The sequence below is a fragment of the Diadema antillarum genome, unplaced genomic scaffold (genome assembly GCF_040938485.1).
Source record: "Diadema antillarum isolate AM-2024a unplaced genomic scaffold, OU_Dant_1.0 scf00000065, whole genome shotgun sequence".
Classification (NCBI taxonomy): Eukaryota; Metazoa; Echinodermata; class Echinoidea; order Diadematoida; family Diadematidae; genus Diadema; species Diadema antillarum.
This window is the reverse complement of record NW_027270954.1, coordinates 940717-961456: the sequence shown is the minus strand read 5'-3', so window position 1 is coordinate 961456 and position 20740 is coordinate 940717. Positions and strand designations below refer to the sequence as shown.

The following is a 20740-nucleotide window of genomic DNA, read 5'->3' as shown; positions in this document are numbered from 1 at the left end:
ATTTGATGCGGGGAGGAACACGTTTAATCCTAAAGATCCTAAAGAGATTAATTTGATGATCCTGTATACTACTCGCTCTGCAATCTTCCAACAGATATCCAGGCACCATCCTTCGACGTGGAATGCCCTCACGTCATCAATGTGAACGCCACCAGGGGTGTCACCTCTGCTATGATGAGGTTCACGGAACCCGTTTCCAGGGACAACTCGGGCCTAAACATCACAACTCGGTAATCTGGATTCGAAAGCAAATGGGAAAGTCAAGTACTCTAAATGTATCTAGATCTCTTCTAAGAAATATCACCGAGTACTCGTGAAGTTATTCTTGGGAATAAGAGAGTTAATTAGGTGAGAGTAATGAGAGGAAAGTGTAGATGAGGAAAATAAGACAGGACAAGATTGCGCAATGACGCAAATTTAAGCCAAATCACCCTAAATCATCTATGACGATTAAAATCCGCCGAAATGCCGGATGTGAGGCTGAGACCATTACGAAAAAAGAATCAATCGTTTGTCCTTATTTTGCCTACAATCCCCTACATAACTAAAATCCCCCTTTTCTCTTGAAATATTTTCTTACAATTTGATGTCTGTATCTGTTATTGGTAGAGGGTCTCATGAAGCATAGTAGTTGTTGTTTTTCGGTCAGTACTCCTTTGGGCAAAGCCAGCTTAAAATCAAATGGTATTACTAGTATTTGAAATTATGTCTTTCTCATATGTGTTTTTTTTTTTAAAGAAAAAGGGGGCCAGAGAGCAGCAACGTATTCTGAAATGGGTTTGACATTATTGTTTCGCTTGTAAAAAAAAAGAAAGAAAAAGACCCAAGTCATCTTTACCACTCTTTACTCTCAATTACAGGATCACGTCAGGTTCCTTCCCCCTTGATGATGTTTATCCAGAGGGAGTGACAACAATAACCTACGAAGCCACAGACCCCAGTGGACTATCCTCAAGATGTGACGTCAGAATCAATGTCCACGGTTCGTTGTAGTGTTTTTGTTAATGGCTTCATGTCATTTTCACTTTATTTCAGTATCACTTTAGTCAATTCAGATTCATTCCATTTCACGGCATTTCATTTCATTTCATTTCGTATCGTTTCGTTTTGTTCAGTTTCGTTCCGTTTCATTTCATTTCATTTCACTTCACTTCGTAAGTATCCAGTTGCCACATATATAGGTAATTTGAGATGATTATACAATTTGATAGTATGCATGGCCGGCAAATAGTAAGTATGAAAGCAATAACAAAGTGACAATATCAAATGAAACTGGTATTTCCGTAGTCGTATAAAGCAACTTCCTAAATATAGATAAAAATGAGGATCGACTTGTTTGAAAAATCTGTAAACATGGGAGAAGCATAAATCACTGCACACACACACACACACACACACACACACACACACACGTATACAGATATTTTGACGACAGAAACTGGATACAGATGACAATATGACCACGATGGCTATTTCGAGGTACTCTCATAAGGGCATGCTGAGTAAGTTTGTCAGATTTTAAACCACTCCCTTCTTTAAAAAAGAACCCCAAAACAACACAAGTTTCCTTCTAATTCATGAAATTCTTCCGGCGAGATGTTTTCATTGCAACTGATTGACAAATTGCGTCGATGTAGGCAATTTGTCAATCAGTTGCAAGTTTCCTTCTATTACCCATTGTTGTATGTAAGAGCAAATCTTGGAAATAATTCTTATTCATCAACTGATGAGAAAAATCAGTGACAGATTCCCGGATGATCCTTCATCCAGTCTTTAGGTGTCCCAGCCTGCACTCCCCGATACATGGCTCGATGGACGGGTGCGAAGATCCAATCTACGGCAGTCAATGCAAGTTTAGCTGTGACCTGGGCTACGAGCTGATTGGACGTCAATATGTCTCATGTGACCTATCATCTGACTTCACACCTATTTGGGACAGCGCTCTGCCAATGTGCCGTAGTAAGTTGAACTATAAAGCTGTTCTTTACAACGTATACGTGTATTATTTCTTCATTTTCCGCATTAAATCAACAGTTGTAAAATCTCGCCCCTGTTTAGTTTCATGGCCGGCGCAGCCGTGGGGGCCGTGGGGGCTCGGGCCCCCACACTTTTTGTGCACCATACACAGGAATACCTAAGGTGTCATCACTTCGGGCCCCCACACTTTTTTCAACCCGGAAGGACGTAAGTGGCACTGAAATAGAAATAGATAGAGATCTTGAAGTATGGCGGCGGTAAGGTTACTAGTATGTTTTTTCTCTGAAGACCTTTTTTTTTTTAAATAACACCCGGAAATGATTGATTGATTGATTGATTGATTAAAAGGTCTTTATTCAAATAAAATCTGAGTCGGCGACTAAAAGTCGAATTACACAGATATACAGAGATTATACAGCAAAACAGATGAAATAATAACATAATGGACCTTTTTTTTTTTTTTTTTTTTTTTTTTTTTTTTTGCTTGTCAGCTGAAGAAACCGGGAAGTGGACGGGAGAAGAGATGAGCCGACGTGTTTTGTTTGTTTGTTTATTTTTTGCTTGTTAGCTCATGAAACCCGGAATTGGGCCCCCACACTTTTGAAAACGCTGCGCCGGCCCTGAGTTTGTCTCAAGTTAAAACAATTCAATTCTTAAGCTTTATTGTACGAACAGCGTCAGCCTTTGAGACCTCCACTGCTTTTTCTTACACAGTTTCCTTACAGCAATGTATATATACGACGGAAATGGCTTTGAATGTGATAAAGACTACCGATTTACGAATTTGGCCTGTGCACATTAGTTATCGTCACATGATGGGATTGAGTAAACAAGCTAAGAGTAAATGAAGCTACCCAACCCGGTAGAAACGATGCTCTCTCATTACCAAACTGTATAGTTGTAAGTATTTTGTACCTGTAATGTATAATTGAGAACCACGGAAACTAGAAACTTGACAGCTCTTTTTGTATCCCATCATTCCATCCCGTTTCTTTCCCCCTCCCAGTAAGAATGTGCCCACAACTCGTTGTACATGCACCCGCCTCTCTCTCGGGATGTAACCACCTTTCCCCGCTCCCATACGGGACTACGTGTGCCTTCAGCTGTCCCTCTGGCTTTGAGGCAATAGGTGAGAAGCAGGTGCTATGTCAGGCAGATGGTACGTGGACATCTGAGGACATCAAGTGTGAACGTAAGTCTAAGTAGTTGACAGTACCTAAGAGTTATTATGCCTGAATATGCGAATTTTAGACATTAAAGCTAGGTGTATTAATTAACTATTTCCTACAATTCTATTATACCACTTCCTATCCTTATAATTGACAGTATAAAAAAATTCGCAGAAGTTCGATAATTCAACGTGTCAGTCAATTTTTACTATCTCGTACTTTTTGTTAGACGTTGCTGCCCTTTCCCCGGCCCTTGTTTGCTTGTTTGTCTCTTCCTTTAAAGAACGCTGTTTGATAAGTTCCATCTTTGGTTTTGTCAAGATGTGAAGTCATTCCGCCTCTGACATGTCTGAAGGTGTAGAAACTGCATGTTGAGAACTGGTTGCGATTTCTCCACTGAAAATTAATCTATCATTACTATTTGATTTCATAATTGAAGTATTATAGATGTATATAATACATCCACAATTTTTAAAGCTATTCTTTGAATCTATTTTGTGCAATGATGTAACATGAACAATTTTCTGTTGTTCACGTTCGCTGCTTTTAGAGCAATGGACCGCAAGTTTCATAAGGGTTAATTCTTGTCAATGCTGCTAAAATCAACACCAAACGGAAAAATTGTACAGGGAAGGTAATGAAATAATGAAGCATCGAGATTTGCAATGTAATAAACAAGTTTCATTCTAGTCTTTTGTCTCTTTATCTAGGAGAGGCGTGCCCACCACTCACTGAAACTCGTGACGTCATCATTACTCCCTCAACGTGTTTGTCCGACCCTCGTTACCAAGACACGTGTAACCTTAATTGTTCACTGGCGGGCTTTGTCATCCATCCGACCGAGCTCTTCGAAGTCATGTGCTCACCGAATCACACGTGGTCACGTGATGTCGCTGAGGCCACTTGCATTGGTTAGAATACATTTTAATAGTCTTATCGGTATCACTTTCATAGTTACTTCTATATTCGTGCTTGATCACCACCAAGGAAGCACGTGAGAGGGAGAAAGAGAGCAAGTGAGAGTTAGGAGGGAGCTCTGTCGCTGGAAAATATTAAAGCATCATTTTGTACCTACAACAGTGCAAGGTAGTTATAACTAGCAAATTCGAATGATCAGGTAATCAGTAATGTTTTCGTCTTTATTCAGGTAAACCTCTCTTTGTTATAGTGCTGTCACAGTCCGCTGTGTCATTGTCATCATCCTGTTAAAAAGGCAAGAACTAAAACTATCCTTTTTAAGGTCCCTAATAGCTTTCTCCACTATTAATACCACAGAGTTTTAACTCGGAAAAAAAGTTTTCTCCACTGAGAAGGTACAATAGCTTTATTACATTTATATGAGTTATAGTGTATGATTATGCACTCTATACGTATATCATATACATATATATATGTATAGGGAGTATGATATCTTGGTGGCCCGAAATAAACTGAAACATAACAATCCATTTTGAATCTTAAGTGCCCGAACGAGCCACTAAAAGATAGGCTTTTTGAAAATTAGTTGGCCCAACATCAATATAAAATTATATATCGATTACGTACAGAGAGAAATAGAGAGAGAGAGAGAGTACATCAAAATACTTTATGATATTGCTGAAAATTGATGGAACTGCAAAGCAATGCCATTTGTTTGTTTGGGTGTTGTTGTTTTGCGGCACATAGATGTCGCTCTCCCAACTTTCACAAGCTGCCCAGAGCGTGTTGTGATGTACGCAGGCCGCAGTTCCGACCAGGCAGCAGTATCCTGGACGGTAGCTGCTGAGGACAACAGCGGGGCCCAGCCGACTGTGACATGCTCTCACGAACCAGGTTGGATGACGGCTGGTGAACACCACGTTTCCTGTACGGCTGTAGACGAGAGACGGAATGACAACCAATGCTTGTTCGACGTTGATGTCAGAAGTAAGCCGTACAATCTCACTCGAAATAAATTCGTTAGGAAAATTCAAAGTTGCTACAATAATGCAAACACTGGACAAGATATTGCATCGAAAGAGGTTTGGAGCTCTATCTTTTAACCACAGCACTTATAGCTGCTCACTAACGTCGCTTACTTCATAAAAGCAAGGAGATATTATGTGATGAACCAACGACCACCGGAAAAACTAGCAATAGAAATCTTAAATTAATGAAACAGAATGCGCGAAGGCGACTTGTTTAAACTCATCTAGGAGACTTGCGGTAGAGAGAAAGGTTCCCTTTTCTAATTGGTCATTGCACAGATGAAACTCTCTATAAAATATACAAGAACTATATGCAACAAGGTCAGTGACTGTTGATTTCGCCTTTCTTTCTCTCCCACGTCGTTTTGTCATGTACCCCAGTCCGCCGGTGTTTAGCATTGATTCCTCCCGAGTACGGCACCATCAACGGATCATGTGACACATCCTTCGGATCGGTGTGTCACGTGAGCTGTCTGCAGGATTTTGTATGGGTTGGTTCCTCGGAAGTGAGCTGTGAATACGATGGAACGGACATGTATTGGAAATATGTCGACAAACCAGTTTGTGAAGGTACGACGAAGCAATCCCCCACTACACTTACGTTCAATTTCCATAACCTTGCGATCAGAACAAGACGATTCAATGCACAATAATGTCATACACACGTCAGGAGGCTTCATTTCAAGATGTACATTGTCGGATCAACATTCCGTGATTATCATTACCGGATATTCTATCAATTTACAAGTTTTGGATATTTCTTTTCGTCTAAAATGATTGATATGGAACCACCTATAGTCACATGCTTATTTCGAGAGTAATTTACGCCTGAAACGCAAGTATTCTTCCTTTGGAATATCCTCTTACCTCTTCTGATTTTTATCTGAAAGACAGTGCTTTTATCCAATCTCACTTTCACCTGATATATTCTTCCAGTATAATCGACTGTCTACGGACAAATCGAGGATACAACATTGACTATGATTTTGATTGATGCCTTTGATGAGCAAGTTGACTTATGGAAACAAAAAACTTTGAAATGTATGGAATTTGGCTTTTAGAGCTCGGCTGCAACGCCCTCTCACGACCGTTCGCTGAACTTCAATCGAATCCGGAGTATTGCTTTGGATCTGGTAAAGTGCCCACCGGAACCACTTGTACGTTACGCTGCACACCTAACCTGACCTTCCAAGGTGATCTTCGACCTTTGACCTGCTTATCTTCTGGTGACTGGAGTGACGAAATTGACCTCTTCTCTCTCGAATGCAAAGGTATATAGTTTTCCCAAATTTGAAGGCTTGTTTGTTTCATTTTTCTTTACTTTCAGATTGTTGTGCTCCTGATTTATTTATATCAATAACGTGCTATGACTTTTTCAGTAGTTCATAATACATAATTTCACTGTGTTAGAGAATTTCCACATGGTATACTCTGCAGTTTGCAACACTATTGACTGTAGGGTGTTTGCCCAAGTTTGACCGAACATAGAGCCACGCTTCCTTTATGTATGCTCTCAAGAAGTAACGCATGTACTCTTCGGCCTATTACTTACAACACTTCTTACGACAATATCCGACTCAGCAATTGCAACTACAATTTGTGTGTGTGCAAAATCTACAATAATTTCCTTTATGATAACTGGTAAGACTGTTTTTAAAATGATACGTTTTTAGCGAATTCCTGGTGTAAATGTGCAGTGTTTCTCATGTCCCTATTTCTTTTAAGCTTTTCTTTTTGCGACATGAAATGCTCACCTACTTTATGTTTTTCTATCTTCTGTAACTCCCTCCTTTTCACAATTTCCTTTTCTTTCTATTGTGTCCTCTTCTTCTCTTTCTTTTTCTCACTTTTTGTAGTCGCAAGCTTTTTGCACTTCCGAGGAACCGTTTATTCTACAAGTGACGGGCCTCTTCATTTTTCGTAAAAGAGAGTTGTAAATATGTGTGTGCGTGTGTTTTCCAGTTGATTTCTGACATAAACATACCGTTATTTTCTTTTTTTTGTATCATTAAGATAAATATTCTGTTAGAAATATCGTTCTTCTCGAATTGAATCTGTCAAAATGCAGACACCGAGGCTCCGTACATCACCTCTTGCCCCACCGAACCAATCACCGCCATTCGAACAGAAATTTGGGGAGTTCAGGTGACCTTTGACCCACCCACTGCTGAAGATAAGGTCACTACGGAGCTAAGGGTCACTACCTACCCACCTGACCTAGGTTCACCCTATAACTTTACCTCCGACACGACTTGCCGCTACACATTCCGCGACTCAGCCAACAACAGCGCATCCTGTGATTTTGATGTGTTGGTCACAAGTAAGACCGGCTCTCATATGTCTCCTGTCTATAATAGCTGATCATCTTCAGACATTGGCACATAGAGAAATGTGAATCTTTTTACACTTCTGTATCATTACAGTGGACTCCCGTTATAACGAAGTCCTCGGGACGGGCAGTTTTCTTTCGTTACATCGAAAGTTCGTTATAACCGTGTTCGTTATAATGGGAGTGCGGTGTACAATTATGATGACGTCCGCTATGACCACATGCCTGCGTGATTTCATAGCCGATTGTAACGTATGACGATGTATATCGATTATGGCGTTATCCAGGGCCCGACACTAACGGTGGCCCAGTGGCCCGGGGCCACCAAAAATGAAAGTCGGGCCACCAAAGTTTAAAAAAGGGCAAATTTGGAGGCCCACCTCGGGCCACCAAAATTTTTTGAAAAGTATGTCAATAAATTCGTAACTTTTTGCGCCGGAAATGCATAAATGCATGCAGTGAGTGTTAGACTCATTAAGAAAAAAATAAGGACTTTTAATGTTTTTTTTTTTTCGGGCCACCAAATTTTTCTTTCGGGCCACCAACAATTTGAAATTGATGATTTTGGTGGCCCCATCTGGCCACCCAAAAAAGTTAGTGTGGAGCCCTGCGTTATCCATCAGAAAGTGTAATATTATACTATTTCACAGCAAGACACTCAGATCTTTATCTAAAATAGGCGTTTATTTTTTTTCTAAGTGCTTGTTATCAGGTTTATCATTCCCATGTCTGACCAAATGTGAGTTTAACCATGTCAGACACAACATGTAACGAGTATCGACGAGTACGTTACAAATTAACTCTGGCCCTTTTATTATTGATGTAAACGCTTTTGAAAGGGAAAGTCCATCGAAAGAGGACAGCCATAAGTTTACGAATGCTAAGATTTCGTGCATTGAGGTAGATTTTGGAGCTAAGTTGCAGTTAATATTACGGTTGATGTTTGTTATTCCGAAGGTTTGTTAATCCGAAGATTCGTTAATCGAAATATGATATCAGGTTCGTTATTTCGAAGATTTGTTAATCCAAAAGGAAGGTGCCTACTAAAGAACATTATAGAATTACAAAGCTTATTTCGTTTTCGGGTTAGGTTAAACGAGCCTTCGATATCGGAATAACGAAATTTATTTCATCTTGATTAATTCAGACTAACGATCTTGCGGAATATAGGATCTTCGAAAGAACGGACTGTGACCTCTTTTACTGATCTTTTCCTCTCTTTTTTTTCAATTTTCCTGTCAGATGAGGTGACGCCTGAGATCACGTATTGTCCTCCCGGGCGAAACATCACAACAGATTTGTTTGTTTCTGAAGTTTTCTGGGAGAAACCGACATACCTTGATGTACCTGACATTGAGCTTCAGGTTTTCTGTAACATAGCAGACAATCCCATACGACTACCCCTGGGTGATCATCAAATCGTCTGCTATGTAGTCAATCCAGAGAGCCAGCTGCAGGCGGAGTGTACTACAGATATCAGCCTTCGACGTGAGTTTGAATTCCAGTGTGTCTGAACTTAACAAAATGTGATTAGAAATTAAAAATATAGGTTACGTGTTTTTGGGGTTTTTTGGCTTTATCCAAAGATCAGTCAAGATTTCCTGCACAAATAAACAACAGTAAATACGAAGCATCTGTTTTCTTTAAAAAAAATAACCAAAAACCAACGTGATCAGAAACAACAGCAATGCCGAAAGAAGAAAATGGGATACTACGGGAGGTGACTGTCTTGACTCAGCTAGTTAGAGAGTTGCATTTTTTTTTAAAATACAGAGTTGCATTTTTGTTCTAAGAATAATGAGCTTACTAGCTCTGTGCTGGAAGTAGATGGATTCTCCTTGTTCCACACTGTCTGCATTTAAGAAAACGATCTTGACAAGCGTATCACAATCGATGTATGAGTGTGCTATGTATGGGATGTGAGTCACACCTGCTCGATACTTTTAACAACAATTGAAAAAAAAAACATTCAAGAGGGAATAATAGCAAAGGCATATCATAGAAGAGAGAAAAGGTGGATGGCTGATATCCCACCATCACTTTCGTCTCCATCTCAACCCGAAGATCATTCCCAGTCCTTGTCAGATAGCCGTGTATGCACTGAAATCACATCCGGTATGAATGCCGACATAATAGCCAGACAATTATTTTTCTCTGATTTCCTTCGTTCAGCGATGGAGTGTATTCCTCTACAGCCACCGACAAACGGCTTTCTGGCCTGCGACGAGTTTGCATCCGGGCGATTTTGCAGCGTCTTGTGCAACGACCAACACGATATACCGCCCCCTTTGTCAAGGAGCATTCCCGCCCTCTACGTCTGCGGGATGTCTGGCAACTGGTTACCAAGCAACAAGGTTCCTGACTGCACAAGTTAGTGTTAAATATACAAACACAGGCGACTCCCGTTATGGCGTAGTCCTCGGGACGCGCCTTTTATCTCTTCTTCTTCTTTCATAGGCAAGCGAGAGGTTATCTCATGAATATTCATTACACAGACAGTGGAAAGTCCCGATTCTCTCATATTAGCATAACTCAGCGCGACTGTAACTACATGTGCTACAGTATTGTGTACCAAAGAAGGTACCACCTTGTGTGTAAACACATACATAGTAGACATGTGTGTGTGTACACGAGCACAAGATATTCATCTGTGTATTGTATCTGTCTGCATCCACTGCACCCACAGTGAGAAAATAAATTACTGTGTGAAATACAAAAATATTACTACGTGTGAAAAGTACAAAATAAATCAAATAAGAATTACATAGTAATACTCTCTAAAAAAAATCGAGTGAAAATTTTCACTCTAAAAAGAGTGAATACAAAAAAGAGTGAATTTCGAGTGAAATTGGAGTGAAGAGTGAAAATGCTCATTTTCACTCATTTTGGAGTGACGTCAGGGTTCACTCGAAGATTTTGGAGTGATCCCTGACGTCACTCCAAAATGAGTGAAAATGAACATTTTCACTCAAAATTCACTCCAATTTCACTCGAAATTCACTCTTTTTTGTATTCACTCTTTTTAGAGTGAGATTTTTTTTAGAGAGTACAGATCTACTGAAAAGCAGTTTTAAATAAATGAGTCTTGAGGGCAGGTTTAAAACAGTCAGCATTCGAAATAATGGATAACTTGAGGCAACTAGTTCCAAGGTAAGGTCCAGCACGTGCGAACTTTGGGTTTAGTGTTCCCTTTAAATCATAATAAGCATGCGGATTCTGGCATGGCGTCGAGATTGGTCTTGTCAACAACATATTGACGAGGGTCTTCGGTGCGGAAAGTTGGTTGCCGACTCGCTCGGTACAGCAGAGCTCACTATCCAGCTGTTGGATGTTCCAGAGAAATGTGAACATTTTTGAACGTTTGAACTGAGACGTTTGAAGCTCGACTCACCTCCCTGAATGTTCCTACTAATCTTATAATTCGGACAAGTTTCTTGTATACTATACCATCTGTTCTACGAAGGACATAGGTCCATGGTTCTACCAAGGAGGTTGTTATGGGATGTGGGGTTTACGTGGGTTGCTGGGTGCTGGGTGTTTATTTCATTAACAGTTGCCAAGGAACTTTTTAATTCTACTTATTCAAGTTCAGGTCGCAGTTGGTGCACGCAACCACCAGCTTGCAGACAGTTATACAGTTCACCGACGATTTGTGCACGCGCACACCAACGCACCCAGACACACACATACACACAACACACAACATCTCTGTTTGAACACACGCAGAACTATGAAAACTTCAATAAAATCGAGGTTTCGCTGCCCTGCCTAATGAATATTCATGAAGTAATCTCTCGTTTTGCTACGAAAAACAAAAAGGCCGTCGGGACCAGGGAGTTTTCTTTCGTTACAGCCGCACAAATAAGTATATGAAATATAATTACAGATAATAATTTTTGGACCTGACTATGAACTTCGTTGTAACGAAAATTCATCGTTATATCCGTGTCAGATAAAACTGGTATGCACTGTATGCAAATTTTGAATGTGGTATCTCCCTGTACCGCGAACATCTACCGAGTGTATACTGTTAAAGAACGGTTGTATTTCAAATTGTCATTGCACGACCAAAAAACAGAAAAATGTATCATATTAAAATTTCCACATGAGGCAGGGGCGGATCCAGAAATTCGTTAAGGGAAGGCGCCTTTAGAAAATAGACCAGTTCGTAATTTCACTTTCTGTATGAGCAGAAAAAGGTCATTTGTACCAACAGGCATTTTGGTTTGTAAATTCACTGAGATAAGCATCTGTGATGCGCTGATTATTCATGTGATCCTTATCTAAATGGTGCTTGCTAATGCCAGCACATCCACCTGACACTTTTGACAGCGAGAATGGTATTTCACAATAAAGGAAATAGACTGTTATTGCATTCTTTATCGCATTCAATACAAAACAATGAAATGGATGCCTGCTAAATTGTCAACTGATGGAGTATTCTGAGCTCACGACATTCTTTGAACATGAATTCCATAAATTGTTACGTCGGGCAAGCCTATATATTATGCCGCTTTTAAAACGAGTGAATTGCCTAACCAACTGAGAAAAAAGAAAGGTCATTTGTACCAATGTGTACATGAGCTAATTACGAACTGGCTTATCAAAGGGGAGCGCAGGCGCCCCATTTTTCTTTTTTTATTTCTTTTGTTTTAACAAAAAAGTAAAGAGGGTGCGCGCGCCCGGTGCGCCCCCTCTGGATCCGCCACTGTGACTCGGACAACTTTACAGCAGTGACGACAGTGTGTGTGTGTGTGCGTGTGCGTGTGTGTGTCTATAAGCATGTGGGACTACTTGCTTTTACTACGATGTCCTTGCTGCGAAAAGAAGAGACTATGCTGTGTGTGTGTGTGTGTGCGTGTGTGTGTGTGTGTGTGTGTGTGTGTGTGTGTGTGTGTGTGTTGTGTGTTTCCGGGGGATAGGATTGTAGTCAACCAAGATTTATTCATGATGGTTGCGTGTGATTTGCAATTGTTGTACCCTATTAAAATTTCTCTGAAATATAATTGAGGACCTGGATATAAGAACGACCCAAGTCCAATTTTGGCCAAATTCAGTTTGACATGGGAAATTGTAGCTTATGCAAGGACTCATTTTGTGTATAAATGATAAATCCTAATTACCCCCCGGAAGTGCCTGAAATGAATGAGTTAAATCTTATATTAATGTAAGAATGAAGGACTTGGGTCATTCTTACATTCATATAATAGCGCCCTCTCTCGTCCTTCTCTCATCTCTATAGCAGAATATCATGTATATGAATCAAAGAACGACCCAAGTCCACCACACAAAATGGCCTCTCCACAATCAATGTAAATGTTAATTGTCATAATAATATATGTTGTAATTTGTATATACAATGTTGCCTTCCCATCACAGTGAAATAGAATATTATTGGACAGATAAAAAAGATATGAAGTTTTTTTTTTTAGTTTACTCGAAATGGTCTTCCATGTACTTGGGTCGTCCTTATATTCATATACTCAATTGCACGAAAATGTTACTAAGAACAAAATCTTAGACACATTAGTTCACAAAATAGGCCATACTATAATGGGCGTACTTTCACCAGTAAGCTTCAATACCACCATGCAGGCAAGCGCGTGGCTTCCCGCCTGAACCTCCCGTTGGATGTCATGTACTTCGACGGTGACTGCTCGAACAAAGACGGAATGAGAGAAGCATTCATTGCGATATTCCGCGAGAGCAACTTCGCCGGCCTGTGTGCAGTGGGCTATGACTGCACGGTGGATCAGGTTTCGATATCCTGTGGGCCTATGAATAGTTGGAGAAAGAGATCGATCCTGGCAGAAAAAGGACTGGACAGCCACGGTAGTGACGTCATCAACACAGCTACCGTGTCGATTGTGAGTTTCTATTAATTCAAGGGCGGGAGATAATCTCTGAAAGTGAGATACTAGGCCTATGATCCCCCCCCCCCCGTTTATTTGGTAATCAGAATTAACGGCAGTTACAGTAACTCCAAGAACATTATAAAGCCGAAGGATAACAAAGAAATAAAGAATTTGATTGTAAAAGGGGTTAAACGCCAATATAAACATTTCAAAGTACATTCATCATATACATTATATAGAGCAAAATAAAACATTCCCAGTGATACCTCACTTGTATCATAAAAAGAAATATCATTGAAGTTATGATTTAAAATATTTAATATTTGTGTTTTTTCATATTTCTCGGTTTTAAGGAGCTTTAGCCTCAAATATCTCAAGTTGTCAACAGCAATGGAGTTAACTCATTCTGCTATCAAGCTCTTCATGATAATTTTCGATAGTGTTGTACTAGGAATCGTCTCACTGAGAAGAGACGGATGGCATCTCATTTCAGAGTACGATGTCATCTATGAAATCAAATATGTGTAATCATGATAATGAAAAAAAAAAACCCACTGACTACAGTTGGCAGGCCGTAGACTTGCATTCTTTTCCCACTGAGATAGCAGTGTTCCACCTGTCCTCATTTTCATCAAAATGTGTCGGCTGCAGGTGGTTGGAGTGAACCCAAACAACTCTCTACCTGGCAACCCGCCTTCATTTCGGTCTTTAACGATGGTCAAAGACATTACGGCATACGTACAGCAGCGTACTGAAGAAATATTCAGGCAGAATGGCGAGGCACAAGGGACCGAAGGCCCTAAAACCCCCGGGCGATATCGAACATCCCTCCGTTTTGGGCCACCTAGCATTGAGTGCGATCATGGCTATGTAGCAGACAACGACAAGCACATTTGCAGTAAATATGGATTTCATTCCTGGTTTTTTGTTTGTTTGTTTGTTTGTTTGTTTGTTTTTTTTTTTTGCCAGAATTGTTTCTGGTTTGTATTCGTGAAACCACATTTTGATAATTATGTTAGAGTTGTAATTGTTTATGCAAATGTCTATGTATCAGCTGGTTATCAAGAACAGATTGAAACTGGCGTCATATTCATTTTCCATCAATTTGAATAAAACTTGATACAATTTGCTACATGTTTGCCGAAATTAAAAAGTTGATAAACTGAACCCAGCTTCTGTGATAATATCACAAATTTGCAGAAATTAACCAAGAATGAAGAATAGAAATTCACTGTTTTCAGCAGACTTACAGAAATGGAGTACAATGGACTCGTAAAAGATTTGGAGTCAAAACGAAATCAAGTAAATTCAAAGGATTTTGTGTTCTTTCAGTTGCATGCCCAGCAGGTTACTTTGCTCAGCTAAAGGCTAACGAGTGCGCCCTCTGTGGGAGAGGTTTCTACCAGGACCAAGAAGGTCAGACTGAGTGCAAAAGTTGTCCAGTAGGAACGACGACAGCTAAACAGGGAGCTAGTGACGTCAGTCAGTGTGAAGGTGAGAGACAATAGAAGAGCACTGGGACACAATAGGACACGATACAACCATGAACAGACATTTTGTGATGCCACAATCACAAAAGGATGACACAAGACGCTTAAACTTTTGTCTGTCCCATAGACCCCTACCCGAGTCTATACTCGGGACTCGTTCTCAACGGGTTAAGACCTCGTACAATGAATAGAGAATACGCCAGTTCGGGACTCCACTTTCGGCAAGAGCACGAAAAGATTTTTGTACCAACAGGGCATGTTTTTTTTTTTTTAATTCACCGAGATAAGCTTGCACGATTTAATGATTATTCAAGTAATCCTTACAAATGGTGCTTGCCAGCACTTCCACCTGACAGCAAAATAGGTATTAGGCAATGAAAAATATCTGTATTAAAACAATGTAAAACATTCAACGCATTTAATAGATGCTTTCCCAAGTGTTCACTGATGGATCTTGCTGGTTACATGTTTTGTCTGCATATGTTCATTCTTTAATTGAACATGACTGATGAATTCTATAATTTGTTAAGTCGGCCAAGTTCATGCATTCTGTCACTTTGAAAAGGAGTGAAGTGCCCAACCAATCGAGAAAAAAGGAAGGTCATTTGTACCCATGCGCACAGGAGCTAACTCCAAAATGGCTTATTTCAACAATTGTTTTAACTTTTAGTAATTCCATGGTCTTGTTTGATAAAGCCTCGTCATTGTTTGATATAAAAAAAATCAGATTGTCAAGAAGTAAGTGCGAGTGATCATTCCTTGAGATGAATCTGTTTCACGATAATCGATCTATGATGTAAATGACGATGTTAATATTTCACATTCATCTCATCGATCTATTTATTTACTGTCACTTCAGCGATCGCGTCATAGTGAGTGGATAGCTTGTTTGATCACACACACACACACACACACACACTCTCTCTCTCTTTCTCTCTCTTTCTCTCTCCCTCCAGTTCCATGCCAAACTGGAACTTACTCAGTGACAGGCTTTGCACCCTGTTTCATGTGCAAGAAGGGCTGGTATCAGCCAATCACAGGCCAGTCTGAATGTAGGGCGTGTCCTGATGGCATGACAACACCTCAACTGGGCGCCGTGTCGCCCGACACCTGTAGAGGTAAGTACTAAAAAAGCCTTGACATGTTGGGAAGAACAAAGAAAACATCATCATCATCATCATCGACAACAACAACAACAACAACAACAACAGCGACGAACCCAAACGAATAGACACACAAGCAAAACAAATGAAATAATCCAAAGCGTTTACAATTATTCCATGAGAAACATTACATTGGTTATGAAGATGCTAAACTACGCTAAAATGACATACAACGTACATGTAAAATAAAAGTTGAAACATTATGAATGAACCAAGGTGCTATGGATATGCCATGTTCGTCTTGAATCAGCACGTGGATGTTGGTCTCTTTTTATGGCTAGAGTTGGATATCGATTTAGTATGTATAGTATGTTAATTATGTTTATGGCCAACATATGCAATCATGGTACCTGGTATTCTATTTGAATTTTACAGATTGGGATCAAAAGCTCTTATGTGTATATGTATATATATATATATATATATATATATATATATACACATATATATATACATATATATATATATATAAATATATATATATATATATATATATATATATATACCGGGTGTCCCAAAAGCGGAACGGTGGATTTTCAGTACCTTGCTGTCTAAAAGTTATATATCTGTTGACATAATTGGAAAGAACATCTTCCGCAAAAAAACAATGATACAAAAATCATTAAATTTGGTTCAGTATTTTTTATTCTACGCCAATTTCTGAAAATGCAGTCATTGCCAAATTTCGCCGGATTTTTGCGACTTATGAGATAATAATTTGAGTGCGACACGCGATCCATACGGTGAATATTGTGTATGCTCGGTGATCCATGTCTACAAAAGATACAGCTTTCACATTGGGCACGGGCCAGGAAAAAAAAAAAAAAACAGTGTGTGTGTGTGTGTGTGTGTGTGTGTGCCGCCAATATGAAAGCGTTATCTTTTGCTGACATGGATCAACGAGCTTACACAATTTACCGTATGGAACGCGTGTCGCACCCAAATTATTATCTCATAAGTCGCACAAAATTGAAAATGACTCATTTACAGAAATTGGCGTAGAATAAAAAGTACAGAACCAAATTTAGTGATTTTGGTATCATGGCCTTTTGCGGAAGATGCTCTTTCTAATGATGTCAAAAAATATATATAACTTTTAGAACGCAAGGTACAGAAAATCCACCGTTCCGCTTTTTTTGGGACACCCGGTATATACATATATATATATATATATTTGTGCAAAGTTAATTATCTTGGAATGACTGTTTACATTTTCTTACGTGAAGATCAGTTCAGCAATGAATGGTCATACGTAATTATATGCTCATACTTTCGCAATTTAGAATGGCAAGTGTAATATGTATTTCCAGTATGCACGGGTCATGTAGGACCGTGTATGTTTTTATAAACTCGTGAATTATGTAACTTATAACAGTAAGTATTCATCTCTTTTTCAATGTTGAGAAATTTACCTCGTAAACTTTACTAGGGCAGGGTTTTTATTTTCATCAGGTACTCCCAAGGCCATAGAACAATGAAAGCAAAGTATTTGTCTACGTTGTATAAACGCGTTCCGTAGAAAAGACTTTTATCATACCCCCTTCCCCGTGTTGAGGTCTTGTTCTGAGCATAAATAGCAACGCAAAGCTCTTTTTGAGCTACATGATCTTAGTGTTATATTCGGGTTTTTTTTTTTCTTTCTTCCCAATAATTGATCTTGGGTGGTTTTGTGTGTGTGTGTGTGTTCTCATTGTGGTTTCACTTGCACAGCTAACCGATATGATCTCCGTGCTCAGCACACTATCAATGTGGTATAATATGCAGATTAAACTAATTACGTAAATTAGCTCAACCGATTGTTTATTACTTATAATACTAGTACTTAACCTGTCCTGTATCACAGAACCATGAGCAGCTGGTCACATATCACCCTCTGGCCTACAACCCTGCCAGCAGTGTACGTGAGGTTTCTACCAATCCAAGGCTCGACGTACAGCTTGCAGGAAACGTAGCGGTTACACTACAACGCAGGGTGTTTAGGAGCGACCTCTAACAAAGAGTGTTACACAGTCACCTCACACCTCAGTCCTGCTTAGTACAAAATAGTTACAGTTGTAATTTATGTTTTTATGTTAAGATGTTTGTACTTATGATACTGTTGGCAGTATGAGTATTATTATGATGGTGATTATGATCATTATTGGTGTTAACCCGTTGAGGACGGTTTGATTTTGCTACAACACGCATTTCCCATAGACGCTTGCCCGAGTATACTCTGGACTAGTCTTTAACATGATTATTACTACATTATTACTGTTGTCGTCGTTGTCATTATAAATAGGGGTGGCACTAACTTCCCAGCAATCTTGATTTGTATTGTCCTAAAAGTCATAGCATTTATTGCATTTCACAGTATTTACCTTCATACAATGCTGTTTTGACTTTGTGTAATTATGTGTATTTAAAATTTGTCTTACTGCAATTATAATCTGTTGTTGGAAATAAAATAAATTAAATGAAATGGCACCAGTGAAGGAGTAGCAATATCCTAATTCTGAATTCTAACGTGCAGTTGCCTCGGCAAGAACAAGAAAGTTTCTGAGGATACGGAAACAGTTCCTTGACACTTTTTTATACTGTTCGGTTGTGTAAGAAAGTTAACAGTAGGGGAAAAGTGGGGAAATAGACCCCTTGCCTCCATACTCGCCTGCATTGTACCTAAAATTGCACCATTGTCCAATTCCTCTTTCAATGAAAGCGTTTTTCAAATGAAAACACAAAGTGAAAGGTGCGTGATGTTATAGTAGGGTTTCTATAACTTAAGGTTATCTGTCTGAATAATTCACCTTTTCTACTTTTGCGATTTTGAGTGTCAGGCAGGAAGTGATATACAAATTGTACGTAGAACTCGTGTGTATTTTAGCAGGGGCTACCGGAGGCCCGTTATTTCGCAAACATGGCAAATCATGTTGTGGGGTAACACCGGTTCTTCGTCTTGGGCCCAAAGCTGCTGGTGTGTTTTGCCCTGACGTATTACACGTATTGCTATAACAATAGCAATGCTCTTTTATACGAGGACTACCTTTTTATATGCATTAGCAATTAGGATGAAAGGTATCATGATTTAAGGCAAAAAAGGGGGAAATCCTACGCCTCCCTATAACGCAGTGTGTCTTTAAATCAATATAGGAAGGATAAAGACTGGTAAGATCGCCAATGGTTTGTTTTTGTTTAAAGCTACTTTTCAAATTGTTCATAGTTCCTTACCCCGACTCTGTTTTGATCATTCAAAATGCAGTTTCTTATAAGAAAGGAAAATTATATTCCTTTAATAAACTTACAATCAAGTAGCTCACTCAACTGAGAATTACTGCAGATTTCATACATTATACTGCCCACGGTACCTAAGTCTACGTTTTCCTGTTTAGAGGTAAAACGAATCTTCGCTCAAAATGTCTTTAATCATTATTTTGAAGAAACCTACAATTTCTGAAGAAAATCAAATTGTGTCCTATTATTTCTAACAGGAGTATGACGAACCAAAGCTACGGATCCGTTTTTACCCCATATTTCCGTGCTAAGTGTAAAACGCATATAATTTTATTCAGTATATTGGTGTATGGTCGTGATGATAGCATAAACAGGGAAAAGTACATCACTATTTCAGTGTATGTGACTTGTTAGCAGGCTGTCTGTAAAACAATGCTAGACAGTCGTTGCCTTCGAAATGCACGTATTATGTCAGTTTGATATGCCCTGTGCCGGTAAACACTGGGATGTTTTCTTTCACACCTTAAATACATGCTTAGCTGTTTTCTGGTAGAAATTCAAAAACAGTTGTAATAGTAACTTCAATACCACAAATTGATACCAATATACTAATGATATCTTTATTCTTTAAAACTTTCATTTTACACTATACCTTTTACATGTAACAGTAATGATTCCATGCACGACTTAAGCGTCAAGAAATAATTATCTCCCAAACAGATCAAAGAAAGGTTCCTGGTTGAAGATTATAAGTCCGTTCACACCGTTATACGACTGTAGATCAAATTGTAAACATGTACCTTAACAAATGCTATCGATATTTCGTAAGTAACCATCTCATATCTGAACCTGTGAGTGATGACACAGGAAGAGAGAAATTCAAATCATGTCCAACCAGTGTAGCGCCATCTTTGGATTGTCTTGGCCTTACCAGGCTATGATTACAACTATCATATTCAAATTATGTCTTAATTCTTTCTTATCTGGTCTATGTTTCAAATGTGCAAAGGGAGATCATCTTTCAGTCATTTTATATATTTTTGAAAATCACGAAATATACATAATATACTTAATACACACCTAATTCATTCACGCATTCGCACAAATGCAAGTGTATTACACTTCCTCTCAATCGTGAAGCATATGAATAATGAAATAAAGTGCCTTTCAACTAACCGTATTCATTTGGTGTTCCTTTATATACATTTTCCAGTACCCGCTACATGGTAAGTACGCTTTAACTGACGATATGGTGATAAATTCTTTCATTAGTTAGTTGTCACTGAAATTCTAACAGAAACGAAGACTGTAACGAGAAGGCAAATAAAATGTTCTGTGAATCACCAATTGTATTCCGAAAGAGTCTTGTTACCGTCGTAGCATTATTCTATAAAAAAAATTGTAACTTGGCTTATTAGCATAACCCATTGCCTAATACTGAAGGTTCCAAAATGAATTTATTATCAGTGGTGGGTTCTTAAGCAATGTTGTATATAGGTAAAATGTTCCACGGTATTTCAAGACTCTAGTACAAATTAAAGGCTAAACAAAACAAAACAAAACAAAACAAAACAAAAGGCCGTTCCAGTAAATCAGTTTTC

General features: G+C 39.0%; 1 protein-coding gene across 1 annotated transcript in view; it reads left to right on the top strand.

Annotated features, from left to right (window-relative positions):
* The window catches only part of LOC139716420 (sushi, von Willebrand factor type A, EGF and pentraxin domain-containing protein 1-like), a 32539-nt gene extending 14333 nt beyond the window's left edge, over positions 1 to 18206 (top strand). The window contains exons 13-28 of the mRNA XM_071627966.1: positions 95 to 230; positions 861 to 982; positions 1771 to 1959; positions 2984 to 3169; positions 3857 to 4057; positions 4812 to 5051; positions 5474 to 5662; positions 6154 to 6363; positions 7161 to 7412; positions 8664 to 8909; positions 9594 to 9791; positions 13017 to 13288; positions 13928 to 14174; positions 14609 to 14770; positions 15723 to 15884; positions 17773 to 18206. Coding sequence (XP_071484067.1) covers positions 95 to 230; positions 861 to 982; positions 1771 to 1959; positions 2984 to 3169; positions 3857 to 4057; positions 4812 to 5051; positions 5474 to 5662; positions 6154 to 6363; positions 7161 to 7412; positions 8664 to 8909; positions 9594 to 9791; positions 13017 to 13288; positions 13928 to 14174; positions 14609 to 14770; positions 15723 to 15884; positions 17773 to 17780 — 3020 coding nt within the window. The 3' untranslated portion in view covers positions 17781 to 18206. The remainder of the gene's footprint in view (positions 1 to 94; positions 231 to 860; positions 983 to 1770; positions 1960 to 2983; positions 3170 to 3856; positions 4058 to 4811; positions 5052 to 5473; positions 5663 to 6153; positions 6364 to 7160; positions 7413 to 8663; positions 8910 to 9593; positions 9792 to 13016; positions 13289 to 13927; positions 14175 to 14608; positions 14771 to 15722; positions 15885 to 17772) is intronic.
* Positions 18207 to 20740: the final 2534 nt, after the last annotated feature.